Source organism: Macrotis lagotis, chromosome 8 (genome assembly GCF_037893015.1).
Source record: "Macrotis lagotis isolate mMagLag1 chromosome 8, bilby.v1.9.chrom.fasta, whole genome shotgun sequence".
Classification (NCBI taxonomy): domain Eukaryota; kingdom Metazoa; phylum Chordata; class Mammalia; order Peramelemorphia; family Peramelidae; genus Macrotis; species Macrotis lagotis.
This window is the reverse complement of record NC_133665.1, coordinates 181,972,150-181,992,585: the sequence shown is the minus strand read 5'-3', so window position 1 is coordinate 181,992,585 and position 20,436 is coordinate 181,972,150. Positions and strand designations below refer to the sequence as shown.

Sequence of the window (20,436 nt, the reverse complement as noted above, 5' to 3'; positions counted from 1 at the left end):
CATTTGTTCCCAGCTTGGATACTGTCAGCTTTTTACAATGTGTATGTCGGGCTCAGAATCCAGCCCAGACCCACACAAACACTGGGCTCTGCCAAGGTCTGACACAATGTAGGTCAGACAGCCCCCCTGCTTCTTGGCTCTGGGGGCCTCCTGCAGACTCCTGCTCCCTGCTCTGTCGGGATCATGTGGGAAGGAGGCAGCTCAGCTGCCCTGGAAGGAGGGGACCCCGAGGTGCCAGGCTTACCCATTAGGCACTTCAGAGACTTTCTTCAGCTCCTCCCCTTGGCATTCTTTTCAGGGAGAGGAAGTGTACTTCAGCACGCAGTGATGACTCTGGGCAGGGGACCCAGATTCCCCTCTCCTTTTGCCACTCAGCACCCATGTGAGCTTGGCCGGGTCGGTGAGCTTCCCTGGCTTCAATCACCTCATTTGTAAAATGATGGAGCTGGATCAGATGGGCTGACTTTGTTCCAGCTTTTTGTCTGTGTGCAATCCTCTGGGCAGCAAGGAGAAGACAGAAGACCCTCACTCATTCAACCTGCCCCAGACCTCAGACCTCATGGACATGCAGCTGATGCCACCACCAGGCCCCTGGCCATGCCTCAGTTTCCCTTGCTCCCTTTCGTCCCATATCCTTCTGGCTCCTTTTGCACAATGACCTTGGCAACAGCATTAAGTGAATCATCTTCTCTTAGTATAGGTCAGAGGAATTCATTCACAGTTGCATCCCTGGATCCTTGGGTGAGGGCAGGGCTCCTGTTTATCAGAATCCTTTGTTCCCCCAAAACAGACTGCTTTGTTCTCCTGAAGTAAATGTATCATTAGAGTGAGGCTGCTTGGTCCCTATGCTGTGAATCCATGAGCCAGTGAAGCAATGCAGTCATGAAGGCCCGAGTTCAAATCCTCCATGGACCCTTCCTAGCTGTGTGATCCCAGGAAGACCCCTTAACTTTTCTCTACCTCAGTTTCCTCAACTATAAAATAGGTATAATAGCACTTCCTTAGCTAGGTTGTTGTGAGCTCAAATGAAATGACATCACATAGTGCCCTGCCAATTGGGGGGGTCAAGGATGATGATTGTGATGGTGTTCTCTGCCATCCTCTTCCCTAGTCACCATCACATCTAGAGGATTTTGTTTTACTCTGGACGTCATATTTTAGGAAAGAAATCAACACACTGGAAAGAATCCAGGGAGGCTACCTGTGCTGGGGAAGGGTCTCAGTCATATCTTACATGATAATTGATTGAAAAGACTAGGGGTATTTGACCTGGAGAAGAGAATACTTGGGGGGATATTGGTTATTTTTAAGTATTTGAATGGGTACCATGTGGAAGAAGGATTAGATTTATCTTGTTTCAATTAGGTGGTGTAGCCCCTGGGGGAGGTCATGTGGAAGAGGAGGTTGTTGAGGACTTTGAAAGGAGGTGAAAAATAGGCTCTGGATATTTGGGCCTTTTTATTTAGCTTTTTGTCTTGTATTCACAAAAGGAACTTGAAAATGGGTTGGTTGGACTGAATTCCATATGGGGAGGAGGGGGAAGCATCTTGGTCACTGATATGGAGGTGGGAGATGGATTGGGAAACAGCTGGAATGGGAAGAATCTGAAAGAGGCCTGGAAAGGCCTGGCCCTGGAGGGCAGAGCTGGGGACGGTGGGTGAAAGTCATAGAGACCCGGGATCAGAGCTGCCTCAGAGCGGAATGGCCACCTCAAGAGGTGGTGGATTCCTCTCCTCTAGATGAGAACCAGTGTTTCTAAAATATCTAATAGAAAGTATCTTATCCAATGCCTAGATTTTTGTTATAGAACAGGAAACTGTCCTAGTGAGGTGAGTGATATATGCAAAGAAGAGACAGAGAAAAAGGGACCTCAGAGGAGGAAGATGAGACCGGGCAGTGCCTTCCACACCCAATGTCATTATCCTGTGTTAGAGCTGGATCCCAGTTACTCTGACTCTGCCCAGTGCCTTTCCTCATTGGGTCACACTCATGGTCATCTTTATTTTTTAAAATTTTATTTATTTTGAGTTTTACAATTTCCCCCCTAATCTTACTTCCACTCCGCACAGAAGGCAATTTGCCAGTCTTTACATTGTTTCCATGTTGTACCTTGATCCAAATTGAATGTGATGAGAGAGAAATCATATCCTTAAGGAAGAAACATAAAGCATAAGAGATAGCAAGATCAAACAGTAATATAGCAGGTTTTTTTTTCTAAATTAAAGTCAATATTCCTTGGTCTTTGTTCAAACTCCACAGTTCTTTCTCTGGATACAAATGGCACTCTCCATTGCAGACAGCCCCAAATCGTCCCTGATTGTTGCACTGATGGAATGAGCAAGTGCATCAAGGTTGAACATCACTCCCATGTTGCTGTTAGGGTGTACAGTGCTTTTCTGGTTCTGCTCATCTCACTCAGCATCAGTTCATGCAAATTCCTCCAGGCTTCCCTGAATTCCCATCCCTCCTGGTTTCTAATTGAACAATAGTGTTCCATGACATACATATACCACAGTTTGCTAAGCCATTCCCCAATTGAAGGATATTTACTTGATTTCTACTTCTTTGCCACCACAAACAGGGCTGCTATGAATATTTTTGTATAAGTGATGTTTTTACCCTTTTTCATCATCTCTTCAGGGTATAGACCCAGGAGTGGTATTGCTGGATCAAAGGGTATGTTCATTTTTGTTGCCCTTTGGGAGTAATTCCAAATTGCTCTCCAGAAAAGTTAGATGAGTTCACAGCTCCACCAACCATGTAATAGTGTCCCAGATTTCCCACAACCCTTCCAACATTGATCATTGTTCTTTCTGGTCATATTGGCCAGTCTGAGAGGTATGAGGTGGTACCTCAGAGAAGCTTTAATTTGCATTTCTGTAATAAGTAATGATTTAGAGCAATTTTTCATATGACTATGAATTGCTTTGATCTCCTCATCTATAAATTTCCTTTGCATATCCTTTGACCATTTGTCAATTGGTGAATGGCTTTTTTTTAAAAAAAATTTGACTCAGTTCTTTGTATATTTTAGAAATGAGTCCTTTGTCAGAAACACTAGTTGTAAAGATTGTTTCCCAATTTACTACATTTCTTTGGATCTTGGTTACAATGGTTTTGTCTGGGCAAAAACAAATGCCACAAAGACTGACTCTGGGGCCCTTTCTGGTGTTGACTAAGTCAACTGAGGCAGTTTGAATGACCTACGGCAAATAGATAAAATCTCAGAGAGGGCTTCTGTGGACAATATAGCCTTGAGTCTGCCTTGGCAACTCAATTTCTTTCTTTCATTCCAGGGAATTATAAGTTTTAGAGCAAAGGGGATCCCAGATGCCATATAGACCAAACCCCTTATTTAACGATGAGATCACTGAGACCCAGAGATATCAAGGGAGTAATGAAGGTAACGGATATTCATAGACTTTAAGCTAAAAGGGACCTGAGGGGCCACTGAGTCAACTCTTTCAATTTATGGCCTAAGACCCTGAGAAGCCAAGTGACTTGCTCCAGGTCCTACAAGGAGTAAGTGACCCAGGTGGGCTTTCATTCATTTGATCCCCAGGATTTCCGGCCTTCAGTGATCCCAACTTGGTTTCCTACTCCCCAGTCCTTCCTTCTCCTTCTGGGGGATGCTTGTCTGAATTGTCCCATCAACCTCCAAAGAACATCTGTTGGAGGCCTGGGAGCACTTCTTCAATTGTCTTTCAGTATTCTGTGGGATTCAAAACAAACCTTTCAAAAGAAAAAAATAAGAATTTTCCTTTTTCCTAAAATGTGACTTTTGTTGCTCTCTTTCTTAATCAGAATCCTCAGAACATAATAGAATCTAACCTTTTTTTGTGTGACTCAGGCTTCTTATTTCAGCTTCCCCTTCCCCTCCCCTCCTTTTCCCTCCAGGCCCCTGAAGGATGGAAGGCTATTCATCCCAGAGCTAAATGGATCCAGATTGCTCTATTTTCATAGCTAGTGATGATTTTTTCTCTGTCCCTTAATCCAATCAACTAATCAATCAAAAAACACTTAAAGAGGATTTGCTAGGGGGATCCATAGACATATAAGGCAAGTTCCCTGTCTGCAATGGTTTCTTCATGTCCATTTTCACTATCATTGATGTGTCTGCCTACAACAACATTTTCTCCCCCCCTTTCTGTACCCCTGGCTAATGGCCTTTGGTCACTGAATGGCTGTTTCTAACTTGGTCCTTCTAACAAGTCCAGGTCCAGGGTCTCACATGGTCCTAGAGTGATAAACATATTTGCTGAGGTTTTTGGTAAACTGAGTTAATCATTTCTGAGCAAAGGCCTCATTTTCATAGTAAAGTGCATCAGCTCTGTGACCATTGTTTTAAGAGTGCAGGGCCTTTTTTTTTAAACTTTCAGGTTCATGGCAAAATTCCAGACGGTTGAGCTTGCCAAGAGTTTGACCTCTGTATATGCAGGGTGTTTCTGTGGGCTGATGCATATATATATATCTATATGCTTTGTGGAAGGCACAAGCTTAGATACTTGTGACGTCTGTGAAACCAGACATGGAAGAAAAAAGCACGGTGGTCAGGGACTGGGAGTCCTGGAGCCTCCTCATGGCTTCAATAAAAGCCAGCAGACCTGGGAAACCCATTTCCTCTGGGTGATCCAGATGGAAGACATTCACCAGGATGACTCTGAGATGCCTGAGGGTTTTTCAGAGTGAGTCTTAACAGGGCCAGAACACCAAAATCCAGGCAAATTCTATATTTAAAGTCTCAGGGGCCACCCACACCTCCTCTTTCCCAACCACCTCTTGTTGCTTCCTCAGGTCTTTCATTGGCAATATATATATATATATATGCTGCATGATACAGGTGCTGGGGTCAGGAAGAGCTGGGTTCAAGTTCTCCTTTTGAGGTCCACTAGCTGGGTGATCCCAGGGAAGTCATAACCTCTCTAGGCTTCAGGAGATTCTGAGACTATAAACTGAAGACTTGTGTTGAGGGAGACATAACAGGCCCTGGATGGATCATTTCTATGCATATTCGTGCAGTGCTGGCTTTTGAAACAAAAACCCCACCATTCTCTTCCCCCCAACTTCATCTTCTTCTCTGGGTAATTTAATGTATTAGAAATTAAAATGTCTTAGTATTATTTCAAAAACTTTCAATCTTATGGAGCCCTTGAAAGGGTTTTGGGGATCCTAAAGGATTTTACTTTGAGAAGCACTGGGATAGTGAATGAAGAGTAGTTCTGAGCAATCTCCTGTCCTGAGTTCAAATTCTCCTTCTGACACAATCCTGGCTGTGTCAGTTAGCCTCTTGGGATTCCAGGCATTTTCTTTAAGAATCTTAAGTTTCACATGACTAATATGAAAATATGTTTTGCACAATTTCCTATATGTAATTGATATCATATTGCTTGCTTTCTAAGTGAATAGGGAGAGACTAGGGGGAGGGAAAGAAACTCAAGATTGAAACTCAAGATTTTAAAAAGTGAATGCTGAAAATAAAAGAAGAAATGTTGGTAAGAATATCAGTTATGGAGAAGGTGTTTGCCTTTATTGGGAGAGCGTTTCCTCATCTGGGAGTTCCTTATAACAATGAAATCACTCCTTGATTTATGGGGATAATTGTAAACTCCTACACTTAATTTAAAAAATCACCACCAATATGGTGTCCCTGGAGGGAAGTTTGTCAGAAAAAGATCTGAGGGTTCCAGTGAACAGCAAGTTGATTTGAGGATGGTTCAAGAACTAAGGCTTTGATGAGCAGAACCAGAAGAACATTGTACTCCCTAACAGCAAAATAGGGGCAATGATCAACTTTGATGGACTCACTCATTCCATCAGTGTAACAATCAGGGACTATTTTGAGCTGTCTGTAATGGAGTATACCATCTGTATCCAGAGAAAGAACTGTGGAGTTTGAACAAAGACCAAAGACTATTACCTTTAATTTAGAAAAAAACCCGTTATCTTATTATGTAATTTCGCTATCTCTTATACTTTATTTTTCTTCTTTAAGGATATGATTTCTCTCATCACATTCAACTTAGATCAATGTATACCATGGAAACATGTAAAAACTAACAAACTGCCTTCTGTGGGGGGGTGGGGGAGAGAAGGAAGATTCGGGGAAAAATTGTAAAACTCAAAATAAATAAAATCTTAGAGGAAAATAAAAGAACCAAGGCTTTGGATGTCAGGAGGAAGTGGGAAGGGCAGCCAAGACTGCATTTAGAGCTGTCTAATTGCCAGGAATAAGTGTGGGGGGGGTGATCATCACACTCTCCTGTGTCTTTATTAGCTCCCCATTGGGAGTCTTTGGTTCAGTTCTGGCCACCAGTTCCAGAACAGTGTTGGTGAACTGTAAGATGAGGGCTTTACGTTCAAGCCCTGTGAGTATCTCTGAAAGAAGCTGGGGATGGGCCAACATTCTAGCTGCCCTTGAGCATTTGGAGGGATATGTATAGAGGAGGCATAGATTGGAGCTGTTTGTATGTGGAGGTCAAAAGCAGAGGCAAATTCATCCCAAGGAGGAAGGGGAGAGGAAACACCCTCATTGGCAGGACTCATGACTGGAATTCCACGTGGAGAAAGGGAGGGTGGGTGATTCCTCCCCCTCTGCCATGCTGGGATGCTTTGTTCTCCTCTCATCTTTTACTAGGTCTGCCCATTTGTGTCACTCAGAGAAATGTAAGGCAACTAAACTGGGGCTGCCCCAAGACGTAGGGCAGGGGGATTTTATTGCTGGGTCTACCATTACTTATCATGCCAATGGAAAGAACAGTTAAGTGAGTGTTAGGAGACATGAGCTCTAGCCCTGGCTCCATCATTGAGCATTGGACAACTCACTTAATTAACATCTCGGGGGTCATAGGTTGTCTATGAGCAGATGAACATTAAGTCATTGTATTCAATGAGCATAAGACTGTTGATTCCATTGGAAGCTAAGTTGAGACCTGCCTCATTGCACCTCCCTCTATTCAGGGAACTGTGGCCAAATGATGGCAGGGATCTACCAGGGATCCAAGTAACCTGTGGATTTCTTTGCTTTTTCAGCGGAGGGTCAAGGACGTCATCAGTCCCATTGTGTTTGAAGCTGCCTACAGCCTTGGTGACCATGTGATTGGAAAAGAGGAGAAGGAGCTGCCTCCTCTTAGACCCATTCTTCGTTGGAAAAAAGGGCAGAAGATTGCTCAGAAGAACCAGGTTGGAATTATATAATCTGCTAATTCTTTAGCAAATGTTTTATTCCTGCTTTTCTTTGTTTTTATTGTTCACTTCCATTGTCAACCTTCCCATTGGAATTCTCTCTCATAACAAAGGAAAGAGGCAAACAAAACAAGTAACCTCAATCACATTGTATGTAGTCTCCTGAATTGGTAGCAGACTATGACCTTTCTATTTTTCTTTTTATTTATTTTTTAAGGTTTTTTCTTTCTTCAAAGACACTATTCAGAAAGATTTTATTTATTTTGAATTTTACAAAATTTTCCCCCTATTCTTGCTTCCCCCCACCCCCACAGAAGGCAGTCTGCTAGTCTTTACATTGTTTCCATGGTATACATTGATCTAAGCTGAATGTAATGAGAGAGAAATCATTTCCTTAAGGAAAAAATATGAGATAAATAATATCTTAATTAATAAAATAACATTTCCCCCCCTAAATTGAAGGTAATAGTCTTTGGTCTTTGTTCAAACTCCACAGTTCTTTCTCTGGACACAGATGGGATTCTCCATTGCAGAGAGCCCCAAATTGTCCCTGATTGTTGCACTGATGGAATGAGCAAGTCCTTCAAGGTTGAACATCACTCCCATGTTGCTGTTGGGGTGTACAGTGTTTTTCTGGTTCTGCTCATTTCTCTCAGCATCAGTTCATGCAAATCCCTCCAGGCTTCCCTGAATTCCCATCCCTCCTGGTTTCTAATAGAACAATATAGTGTTCCATGACATACATAGACCACAGTTTGCTAAGCCATTCTCCAATTGAAGGACATTCACTCAATTTCCAATTCTTTGCCACCACAAACACATGACTTTTCTATTAAGTGCAGAAAAGTGGGGGTTTTTGTGGCTGGTTTTTGCAAGGTCATGGGGTTAAATGACTTGCCCAGGGTCACATAACCAGGTAATTATTAAGTATCTGAGGCTGGATTTGAACTCAGGTCCTTCAGACTCCCAGGCCAGTGCTCTATCCACAGTGCCACCTAGCTGCCCCTTTTATTTGTTGTTTTTTAAAAACAATTCTACAGAATAAAGGTCATTGTGACTTAAAACAGTAAATAGTATTGGACTGGGCAGCCAAGAGATCTGGGTTCAGATGTTGCCAGTGCCATTAATTTAGCTGCAGGAAAATCAGCTTTCCTAGAATTAGGTCAATGAACTGATTGAATTGAATGCTCTCTGAGCTCCCTTTAAAATGGAAAATTCTGTAGTTCCCGATAGTGATGAAAGAATCCAGGAAGTTAAAGAATGAATGAGGATAGCGGGTTAAGTATGATGGCAGCTGCCAAAGCTTAGTGACTCTGGGAGCAGGAAGGTGGAAGGCGGTAGGGGGTTGGTTGCTGTTCCCATGTTGTCACTGCATAGAGTGCAACTGGACATGGAGTCAAGAGATCTGAGTTCAAATCCCGCTCTGATATGAATTAGCTGTGCGATCCTGGGCAAATTACTTGTCTGCTCTTGTACACTGTTTTCTCATCTATAAAATGGGTATAAAAATCTCCCAGGACTTTTGTGATCTTCACATGAGAGAATATGTGGGAAAATTCTTGGCAAACCTCAAAATGTTAGCCATTGTTTTTGTACCCTATGAGTCCCCGGGCCTCAGTCTCCTCATTTTAAACATGAGGTCAATGGACTGGATGACTAGCTTTAGTTCTATAAATGGACAAATAGATGAATGAATAGAAAAACATTTATCAAACATTTCTACATGCCAGAGACCATTCTGAGCAATGGGGAAAGATCCAAATGCAATATCCCTGTCCTCAAGGTGCTTACATTCTAATAGGAGATTGAGAGTCAGGTTGGGGCTGAAAGGTTGGTGAAGAGGGTCCCAGGAAAGGGAATGGATTGACTCACCTTCTCCAGGAAGAATTGGCTGAGTCGATTTGATTGGTTCAAGAATTAAGGCTTTGGATGTCAGGAGGAAGGGGGCCATGAAGAAGATAGCCAGATAACTGGGACTGGAACATGACTGGAACTTTTCCTGAAACAGTGACTTGGAGAGATGGTCAGAGGTTGGAAAACAAGGGATCCAAGGTACCTTTTCTCCAGGGTGGGCAGGCTTTGATTGCTCTTGGTGGGGGCAGTGGGGCTTGCTTAGAGAGCTGGGAATGATCCTCAGAATTTGGCTAATGCAGAGGCTTACCCAGGGTTTCTATTCTTGCATGCCCAGCTTGTCCTGGTTGGGGGGAGAGTGAGGTGATGCTGGCCCTCCTCTGAGATATGTGAAATGGAATACTTTTCTGAAAATACACAGAGAATTTGAAATCTGATGCCCCTTCTTGAAACAAATTCCTCCAGTTGTGTTGATGCTGGCCTCTCTAGAGGGGCAGGGAGGCAGCCTCTGGGCTGAGATACCCATCTGCGACTGGACTTGCCCTTAGTGCTGACACAAACTTGTCATTTCTTTGCCCTAAATATTAGGCCCCCTCTGCCACCTCCCTCACTTGGCCCCCTGGGCTACCCCCTTCCAGGGTGGAAATTAAAAAAAGAGGTTTTGATTCATTGTAGAGTGAAAACAAATACTTCCTTATACCTGGCATGATCCTAGAGTACAATGGGTGGTCTCAGAAGGGACTTGGTCCTAGATGCCCACTTGTTGGGAAGGGTGTAGAGGGCATTTCTGCCCTAAGAGAGGTTGGACTCTGTGACTTTCCTTCCCACATCTGAGATTCTATGATTCTGTGATGTTCCCCTGGGGACAGTGGTAGCTAGGGAAGGATGAAGAGGGGAGGTGGTCCTTGAGTAGTTCTCCAAGGAAAACAGTAGGAGCCCAAGAGATGGAGAGCTAAGCTGAGGATAGGGGCTGGAGGAGGTTATGCCTGGGAGCAAGTGGAGTCAAGTTTGTGGGAGGCTCTGAATGCCAGCCTTAGGGATGGGCACTTTCTTCTTCAGGCAATGGTGGCTGCTAGAGGTTTCCAGTAAGAGGAGGGACACCCTACCTTTAGAGCAGGGGTGGGAACCTCTGGCTCATGTATTGGGGTGGCATTGCCAAGGCAACTGTGGGCAGGACTCGAAATTCAATAAATCTAGAAGCTTTTTAGGGGTGAATTAAATGTTTGACCAAAGATAACCTATGAATGAATATCCAAATGATCCTTGGCAGAAAAAAGTAAGAATTAAAGGCATCCTTTGAGATGGTCAATTCCATTCATTTTACAGAAGAGGAAACTGAGGCTCAGGTTGAGTGATTTGTCTAGAATTTTGTTGTCGATCATTCATTTTGGTTGTGTCTGACTCTCTAGGATTCCGTTTGGGTTTTTTGGCAGATACTGAAGTGGTTTGCCATTTCCTTCTCAAGCTCATTTTTTTTTTTTGGTTTGGTTTTTGCAGGGCAATGGGGTCAGTTGACTTGCCCAAGGTCACAATTATTAAATGTCTGAGGCTGGATTTGAACTCAGGCCCTCCTGACTCCAGGGCTGGTGTTCTATCCACTGCGCCACCTAACTGTCCCATTCAGCTTGTTTTACAGATGAGGAAACTGAGGCAACAAGTTTAAGTGACTTACCCATGTTCACACAACCGTAAGTGTCTGAGGCTGAATTTGAATTTAGGTCTTCTTGAATGTAAGTCCAGCACTAATCCCTTCATCACCCAGTGTTGCTTCAGGATGATGTTTTTGGCACTAATAGGAAGCATGAACTGTAGAAGAACTAGACTGGAAGCAGTTCTTTAAGACCCTGTGATGCTTTGGGAAGGTAGAGAGCACACTGGGAAATGGGAAAATGTGTTGAAAAGTGACTCATGGAACCCAGATGTGTTCCAACCTCTTGGCCCTCATGACTTGGTCTTGTATTTCCATGAAAGGCATTGGCTCAAGTCCCAGCAGACCCTTTGGTATCATTTGGGGAGATGGGCTCCCTGAAAGGATTGCCGGGAGGCTGGAGATGGATCAGCCAAATGCTTAAGCTTAAAGAAAGGGAAATGGGATGAGATGAGACGTGTTTACATCTCTGCTCAACAGTGTTTTTTATTAGTGAAAAGGGTCAGATGGGCTGAAGGTCTTTTCTGAGCAGTTGCTGAGCAATGTCATCTTAGGTTAGAAGTGGTCCCATAAAGGGAAAATCCTTGAACCATGTAGAAAGGAGGGGAATTGTCCTAAGCTTTGAAGGGGCTCCAGGAGGTGGCAGAGAAGTTGGAGAAACTTGGGGGCCCAGGTGAGCAACCTGTGGGGAAGGGACCAGCAAGGAGACCATGGGCCTAGAACAGATATTCTCCAACTTAAACATTGAAGATCTCCAAGGGAACTTTGCTTATGAGGGTTATATCGACATTTACCATATTAGAAATGAAAACAGATGAGTTTATTATCAAGATGGTTTTGGCCTCACAGACCACTCTTAGAAAATTACTATGCTAGAACCTTGGGTGTTTGAACATCGTGAGAACCACACTGAATTGCATTTCAGTGCCCAAACAAAGGAACAGGGAGCCATGGAAGCTCCCTATTGAGGAGAGTGGTGTGATTGAATTTTGAGAATGTGTTTGGATGGAGCTGAGATGGCCTGGAGAGACTGAATGTGGGGAGACCAGTTAGAAGACTGTTGCAGATAGAGATAATGAGGACCTGAATTAAGATGGTGGTTTTGTGAGTGAAGAGAAAGGGATGCTTGTGAGAGATCTCAGGGAGGAAGAGATTTATGAGGGAGGAGAGTTATGAAAGGCCAGTGAGGAGAGAGGGAGGAGGGCATGGTCAATGGGCATGCAGGCTGCAGAGAACTCAAGGATGGTGTAGGTCAAGGAAAGGGTTTTTGGACCTAGCAATGAACCTTGAAGAGAACAGTTTGGTCCAGTGATGGAGACAAAGGACAGATTGCAAAGGGCAGAGAGGAAACAGAAGGTGAGAGAGTTGTGGCCGTGAGTGTTGAGAGCACTTTCAAGGTAGGACTTGAGCTGTGGAAGGGAGCAGAGGCTTGGGCTGATAGCTGGAGGGTGCAGAACCTTTTAGGAAGGGGTGGGGGGGCTGGACATGCCGAAGGCAGAAGGGAATGCACTCTGGTACCTCCTCCTCAGAAGGCATTTCTTTATCTCTACCCCCCCCCCCCCCCCACACACACACATCCATCTCTTGAAATTTCTTGGAGTCTCATACCTTGGTCCAAATTCCACTCAAAATAATTTATCAGCTGTGTGGCCTCTCCCTACCTCAATTTGTTTCTTCATCTGAAAAATGGACTAGATAATGTCCTAGAGTCCTTTCAGGTCTTAATCTATGATCCTGTGATTTAAGTGAAGTAATGGAATCATTGGTGGTTTAAACCAGGAGTCTTTAATCACTTCCTGTCCGTACATAACAAAATGGTGGAAAAACTAGAAATAGAAGAGCAGGACATCATGGCAAGAAGGTTGGACATGAAGGCCAAAGATCTGAAACTAGTCTGGTGATCAGAAGCAGTCACTTTCTGGTTCTGAGCCTCAGTTTCCTCATCTGTGAAGTGGAAATATTCATATTCCCATCACATCCTGCATCGAGTTTTTGTGAGAATGGTTCTTTGGAGTCAATCTAGCAAAAAAGAGAAGTGCTAGGGTAATGCCATTAATAATATTAGTAATGTCAATGAACAGGGGATGTTGTATACAAAATATGCATCTGTCAGGTATGGCATCATGACCCCCCAGTCCCCTGATCTAGGGCTTGGGGGCAGCTAGGTGGTGTAGCAGAGAGAATTCTGGGCTCAAATGCAAGTTCAGAAACTAGTTGCTGGTTGACCCTTGACAAGTCATGGACTCTGTTAGCCTCAGTTTCTTCCTCTGTAAAATGAGGATAATAGTAGCCCTAACCCAAGGGTTGTTGCGAGATAAAATGAGGTCATATTTATAAAGTGTTTAGTGACAGGCACATAATAGCTGCTGTATAAATAGTAATTATTACTGGAAGAGATTCTGTCTAGTCCATTTTATAGATGAGAAAGTTGAGGTCCAGAGAGGTGAAATATCTTTGTCAAGGTCATTCATTGAGTAAGTGGCAGAGCTGGGAACTGAAAATCAGCCTCCTGACCTGGAATGTCCTGCTTGTTCTTGCTGGGATAGTGTCTAATTAATCTAATCTCTCCTGTCTGAGTGAGAAGTCTTGCAATGGGAGGTATAGAGAGTCTGTTTTGACTCATGTATAGTGGATCAAATAATATAATAATCAGAGGAGGGTTTTCCCTAGGTCAGACCTGCAAGAAGGAGGAAGAAGCTGCCATCGACCCATGGATCAACTTTGCCATGTTCCTCATTCCTCAGAATTATGTTTGACTGTAATTACGTGAACTCAAGCAGTTTAGAGAAAAAAATCATGTCCTGCCTTATTTTACTCTTCAAATTCAACCTGATAACCTGAGCTCTCTCCCTTATCCTTCCTCTATACTCTGACATTTATTTGGGCTTCGCCTTGTTTCTAATTTCCCTGCTATCCAGAAACCAACTGCATTCCAGAGTTTGATTATCCAGTTGGGTAATATGGGAACCCGATTTCCAATCCATATAGACAGAATTAGGGTAGGGAGATTTGGAGGCTGTTGTCAACACTTGGGAGCTTCCACTTGGAACTGGGAGGGACCTTGGCAGTCATTTGGCCAAACCCCTTCATTTACAGTTGAGGAAACTGAGTAATGTAGTGGTTAAGGACTGGCTCGCCAAAGGTTCCATGGGAAGCTGGCAACCCAAGTACCTCTTTGAGGAAGGGCCCTGGCCATGCTCTCTTGACCTCTAACTTGACTCCCCTTTCCTTCCACTTCATTGCCAGCAGCCTTTCCCCTCCTGCCCCTTTCATCTCCTTTTTTACTTCCTTTTTCCTTCATTGTAATGTAAGTTCTTTGAGGCTTTGCTGTCTGTATTTGCATCCTCAGTACTGAGCACAAGAGGCAGCAGGTTGTCATAAAGACCCTCTCTGTCTCCTCACTTCTCTTTTTTCTCTTTCTCCCCTTTCCCCCCATCCCTTGTTTTCTTTCCCTTTCCTCCCTTTCCCTCTCCCTTACTGGAGTCTGTTTTCTCACCACGAGATGTCTCCCCATCCCTTGCTTCCAAAAACATCTCAGGTGTTTTATACCCATTTACCTTGGGTATAAAATTCTCTAGTTATATAGCTCAGACAAAATGTTGCTAAGAAACTCATGCTTTCTGTTAAATAAAAACCACCAGTCCACATATACATGTGTTATATAGCTATATACATATATATATTACATCTATTTAAAAGATATATTTATTAATACTTTGCTTTCATAGCCCCTTCATTTCCAAATGTATCACTCCTTCATTCCTATTCAGGGAGCCATCGCCTGTACCAAAGAATAAAAAAAACAGGTAAAAAGGAAGTCAAGTCAAACTAACCAATGTGTTATCTGAGTCTCACAGTATATATATGACTTTGTCCTTGAAGTCCCCCACTTCTATGAAGGAGGAAGGGAGGCATATCTTCTCATTTCCTCTTTTGGGATACCCTTGTTCATTTTAATGACATGTCCCATTTTTCTTTCATTCTTCCCATTTAGTCATTGTGTATGTCATTTACCTGGTTTTACTGACTTCATGTCATACAAACTTGGGGTTGAGTTTGGTTGGGTTTATTAGAAAGCCAGTTGAGGCTTGGGAGGCAGTCCAGTCATGATAGTGTCTCAAAGGGCCCCCCAGCCCCCTCTATCCCATGGGCAGCTTGCTTGGTTGGTGGTGGGACATGCTCTCTCTCTTGCTGAAATCCCAGAGATGCTGGGGACCTAAGTTTACAGATCAAGAGCAGCTGAGGTTTCCCATGATTTGGTCAGGGAGTATGGACCAGTAGCAGAAGGGAGTCTCCAAAATTCACCTGGAAGGCCCATTTAAGAGGAGGAAAGTAGAGTTATGACTATACCGGGTCATCAAGCTTGTTGGGGAGATTCAACCTTAAGGGGACCAGAGTTGTATAAAAGGAGACAGACCGAGGGGGCTGGGCCATGGCTCTTTCTGGCTCTTTCCCCACTCCTCATCCATTCATCTGATCTTCTCTTGCTTCTCTGGTCTCCTCCTAGTCATCATTTCCTCTAGCACTCAGGGTTCCCCAACATTCAACAGTGGTGCACACTGTTGATTTAGCTGTTTGTTCTGACTTCGCTATTACCCCAAATGCAGACAGACGTGGACTTTTTTTCTTTCTCTGATTTTCAAGGACCATATAGCTATCATTCAGATCTATGTGTCAAAGGGCCTGGGTCACTTGCTCTCCAAAATTTTAAATATTTTCAGAATTGTTACACCAGTTCTCATCTCTGCCAACAGTGTCTGTGTGGGCCGGTGTCAGTACCTCCAGTGCCAACTGGCCCCATCGCCTTCTTACCAGTTTGTTGGATGTTAGGGTAGATACAGCTGTTTAAAACCTTGCACTTCTCTTATTATTAGCACTTTCATATGGTTATTAACACTTTGCAGTTCATCTTTTGAGAATCTCTGTTCATATCCTTTCAATGGCTCTTTGTCATTGATTTCGGTTCACTTCCTCTATGTCATGGTTTTCAGACCCTTGTCAGAGATATTCCATACACAGAATTTTTTCTACTTCATTGCTTTCTTTTTTTTTTTATCCTATCTGCACTGATTTTGTTTGTTCAGGGGCTACATATCTTAAACTGTCTAGTAACCTGATAGATTCCCTCTGCCTTGGGCTAAGGAGGCCTTTAAAGGAACAAAGCCACTCCTTCAATCTGTATAAAATGCCCAAAGTCTGGAAGAACGTAGAAATTCCCCTTTTCTTAGGTTGAGATGCTCCAGTCTATTCCTGCATAGAAGTGACAGATGTGAGTTAGGTTGGTTTTCTTAGAGGAAAAATGGAGGAACAGGAAAAATTCATTGAGTCTTTTCCTTCCTTCTGTTAGTCCTTATTCTCCTCATTAGGCAAAAAAGAAATGATTGCTGCATGATCTTTCCTCATATGTCCTCCAGATGTGCATGGGAGGAGAATGAGGATTTTCAGGGTTCTGCCCATTTCAGGAAGTGAAACTCATTTAAATGTATCCAAGCTTGAGGTCGCAGTGACTGAATCCTAGCTCTCCTGGAGAAATGAATGGCCTCTTGCATGATATAATGCAGTCTCAAATAATCAGGGAAAGAAATTCTTTTACAAGGACTGATTCTCTTCACCTAACAGGCCTGAGGATGTAGGAAACAGCCATGTAATCAAGAAACATTTATTATTTTAAAAATTCCTTTTGCTTGAATTAGTTTTTATTTTTTCAAGTTTCATACATTTGTTTATCTCTCTTCCTCTTTCCTCTTTCCTATTGCTGGATAAACAACATCAACAAATCTTGTAACAAATCTATAGTCAATCAAAACAAATGATCACATTGACTGTCCAAAAATGTGTGTCTCATTCTGTAGCTCTCTGCCAGGAGGTGGGGGGGGTCTCTATCAGGGGACCCCTGGAACCATAGTTGGTCATGTAGTTCCATAAGCATTTATTAACCACCTAAAATGTGCCAGATGCTTCTCTGTGGGACTGAATTAGGTGGGGTGTAGGGGTGCAGCAATGTTGTAGAGGTAAAGGCTGTGGGGGAGAGATGGAGGAGGGAAGGAGGGAGAAAGGAAGTAAGGAGGGGAAGGAAATGGAAGGGGAAAGGAGGAGAGTGGGAGAGATACACACAGAGAGAAACAGAGACAGAGAGACAGAGATAGAGACAGAGAGAGGTGGAGAGAAAGAGGGAGACAGAAAGAGGCAGAGAGATGGAGAGACAGACAGAGAGATGGAGATAGAGAAAGAGAGGGAGGGAGGGAGAGAGAGAGAGAGAGAGAGAGAGAGAGAGAGAGAGAGAGAGAGAGAGAGAGAGAGAGAGAGAACATGAGAATATCCTGGTCTGCTTGGCCAAGTCTCTTGACCTTTCATGGTATTTTCCAACTGCAGTGGGACAATTGTGAGTCCAATAGGGCAGTTGTAGAGGCTGCTGTTCTCCTTCGGCCAACTTGAGTCTGAACTGTCATCAGACAGTGAGGGGCCATTGGGATCAAGGAAGGAATGTTGACTTTGCAGAAGGAGGACCAGGGCTTGCTCCCTAACTACTTTCTACCCAGATCCTTTCTCTATATGGTTCCCCACCTTGCTGCTCCCGGTGGCCTCCTCTGTTCTAGGTGGTCAGTCCCAGATCTAATTCTAAGGTTATATGTTTAGGAGGCACTTGAGGAATACTTTCCAGAGGAGATATTAGGGCTGGGGAGGGGGGACAACATGGGAGAGTAGAAAGCCAATTCGATTCAGATGAAATGAAATCATCCTTATTAGGTCAGTAGCAATGGTGACTGTTGGGTTGGAATACCAATAACTAGTAATCAATCAATTAATCAGCATATATTTAGTAAGTTCTTACACACACCAGGAACAACAATTATTTGTGATAAAGCTGCAAAGATAAAAATGAAACAGGCCCTGTCCTCAAGAGGCTTACATTTGATCATCTCTCTGGTTCTCTTTTCACAACTGTAAGATGAGGGACTTGATTGGGCTGACTTTTGAGACCTCAGCTACAGGCCTGCAGTCCTTGATCGAACGGGGTGTCCTTTGAGGAGAGGTGATAACTGAAGCCACGGTAGTAGAGAGAAGGACAGACAGAATGGAAAGATTTTAGAAGCAGAATAATCTATAAGAAAAATGATTTAAGGTTTTGGGTTTTAGATGTCTAGACATCTGACTCAGGATTAATGGCCAATTATTTAAGATCTATGAGTTGCAGCTGCTGAATCACAGAGATAATGATATTAAATGAATCTGACATTCAGAACTTCTGCCAACATATCTCAGGGAGTATATAGGAAGCTCTTTATCTTGAAGCCTGTCAGATATGGTTATTGACTATGGAAATTCTAGAGGGCTCCAAAAGACAGTTAAAAACCTTAATTTCATTCTACTAAATGCTGAAACAAGCCAGTCCAGACATTTCCCCCACATCTTGAGGGGGAAACTTTGATGTCTCCACTTGGGAATGGAGTGTAGCTAGAATAGGGTCCTGGGAGCTATTCTGTAGTGGAAGGGGCCGTCTGGAGTCAGCAGGTCCCCCCTCACCAGACATCTTCAAGGAAAGGTTGGCCAACAACTTGAGGGCATGATGGGGATGGAATTCTTGTTCACATATGTATGTCTTTTCTAACTTAGAAATCCTACAGACTCATGATTTTTATAAGTGACTTTTCTACAAAATATTTTATGAATTAACTTATATGAGATTTTTTTCAGTCAGTTGAGAATCCATTTGACAATCTACTAAATTTCATTCTGCCCTGTGTTTTTTTTAAAAAAAATATTATATTTCTCATTTCTCATTCCATACATTAATCAGGGGTGTGCAGGATGATTATTAAAATTTTAATTTGAGGGTGCAGCTAGGTGGTGCAATGGCTAGAGCACCGGCCCTGGAGTCAGGAGGATCTGAGTTCAAATATGGCTTCAGACACTTAATAATGACCTAGCTGTGTGACCTGGGCAAGTCACTTAACTCCATTGCCTTAAATGAATAAAATTAAACATTTTAGAAAATTTGGGCATTTACACTTCAGAAATCAGCACATGTTATAAATCTGGGTTTGATTGATTGATTTATTAGTTATTTAAACTTAAGAAAGTGATGCAAAAAACATTGAGAATGAAGATTAAACATAGAAGTGTATCATGCACACATTTCCTGCCCCCTTCTATATAGCCATTGGACATTGACCCTTAGATGGTCTCCTGCTTTTCTCTCTTCTTCCCCATGGCCAACATACATCCTTGTCAAGTCTTTGCACTGCTCCAAGTTTCACAGACCACCAACATGAGGTAGCTTAGGTTTGGAGGATCATTGTATAAGCTTGCCCTATGACCTTTCTTGAAGGAAACAGAATGCTCAGAAGTGGGTAAATTTTCAGAGAGAATCCAAAGAGAATCTGGTTATTTATCTGGAGACTGTAAACTATTGGGAAACCAAGACAAGTCAATAGCCCTTCTTAAGCATTCATTATGTACTAGTCGGCTGGCCGGTCCGTAAGCATTTATGAATTGCTTCTGTGAGTCAGACCCTCTAATCTTAAAAGAAAACCAAAAAGTCTAGTCCCTGTCCTTAAAGAGTTCAAAGTGTAAGAGAGGGGACACCCTGAAAACAATCATATACATCTAAGGCATGCTATTTGCATATTGTTTTTCTGTTGTGTCTAATTCTTCATGACCCCATTTTGGGGTCTTGGTTGTCTTGATTTCCTTCTCTAGCTCATTTTACAGGTGAGGAACTGAGGCAAACAGGGTGAAATGAGGTTCCCAAGGTCACACATTCATATTTGAACTCAGGACAATGACTTTCCCTTACTTCAGGTCCAGCACTCTACCCATGGTACTACCTGACAGTCCAAGAGATAGACAGGTCAATTGGAGATCATTAACAGAGGGAAGGCGCTAGAATTATAGAAGGTCAGCTGAAACTGGGAGAAAGCCAGAGAGGTCAGGAGAAGGTGAAGACAGAGCAGGTTCTAGTCATGGCAGACTAGTCCCTGGACCCACCAACAGGTTGAACGAGGATGATGAAAGATGCCATGGTTTCTGGATGGTGGTTTATTGACTGGCGGACTTCTACTCCAAGAGACCGGTGGTTCTCTTGTAGCCACCGCACACCAGGAGCAATGCAAAGTTATCCCTCTAAAAGTCACAGCCAAAGTGAGGGGGCGCGGGACGTCTCCTGAAAATGTTGTCGGACATTTGTTGTTGTCCATAGACAGCTAGACAATTTTCACCGGCTGTGCCAAGATGAATTCCCTTGTCATCTTCCCAAATAGCAAAAAGTGTCAGAAGTTGAAAGTAGAAAGAAGAAAGCCAGTTGCCTTTGATCTTAATTTTCAAAGATTCAGACATGATAGACTTTGAGCCTCCATTCTACTGAAAAGCAATCACCATCTGTTCCCCCACTTCATCCTCAGATCCTTGTTGCCTTCTTATTTAAGGATGTAATTTCCATGCTCAGGGGAGGGGAAGAACCTTGCACAGCTGTGGGTCCCGAGTGATGGTTGGAGAATGCTTTACCTGTAGAGCATCCCAACCAGCTTAAAAGTACAGTTGTTTTGAGCTCAAAGCCTTGCATTCAGGCCTAATGTAAAATTTAAAAAGATGGGGCGGGGGGGGGGATCGGAGGGCTGAGTGGGGATGGGCGGAGGAAAGGAAAGTGAGTTTGATGTCATCTGACACCAGTGGAGAAGCGAGAGTTTTCTGAACAATCTTATGGAGAGTAGAGAAATTTGAATGTGATGCACTTGATGCTGGGGCTGGGATTTTTG

The 20,436-nt window shown here is 43.2% G+C and overlaps 1 protein-coding gene across 1 annotated transcript in view; it reads left to right on the top strand.

Annotated features, from left to right (window-relative positions):
• The window catches only part of ITGA9 (integrin subunit alpha 9), a 360,075-nt gene that overhangs the window by 177,379 nt on the left and 162,260 nt on the right, over positions 1 to 20,436 (top strand). The window contains exon 17 of the mRNA XM_074199051.1: positions 7,030 to 7,179. Within this exon, the coding sequence (XP_074055152.1) occupies positions 7,030 to 7,179 (150 nt within the window). The remainder of the gene's footprint in view (positions 1 to 7,029; positions 7,180 to 20,436) is intronic.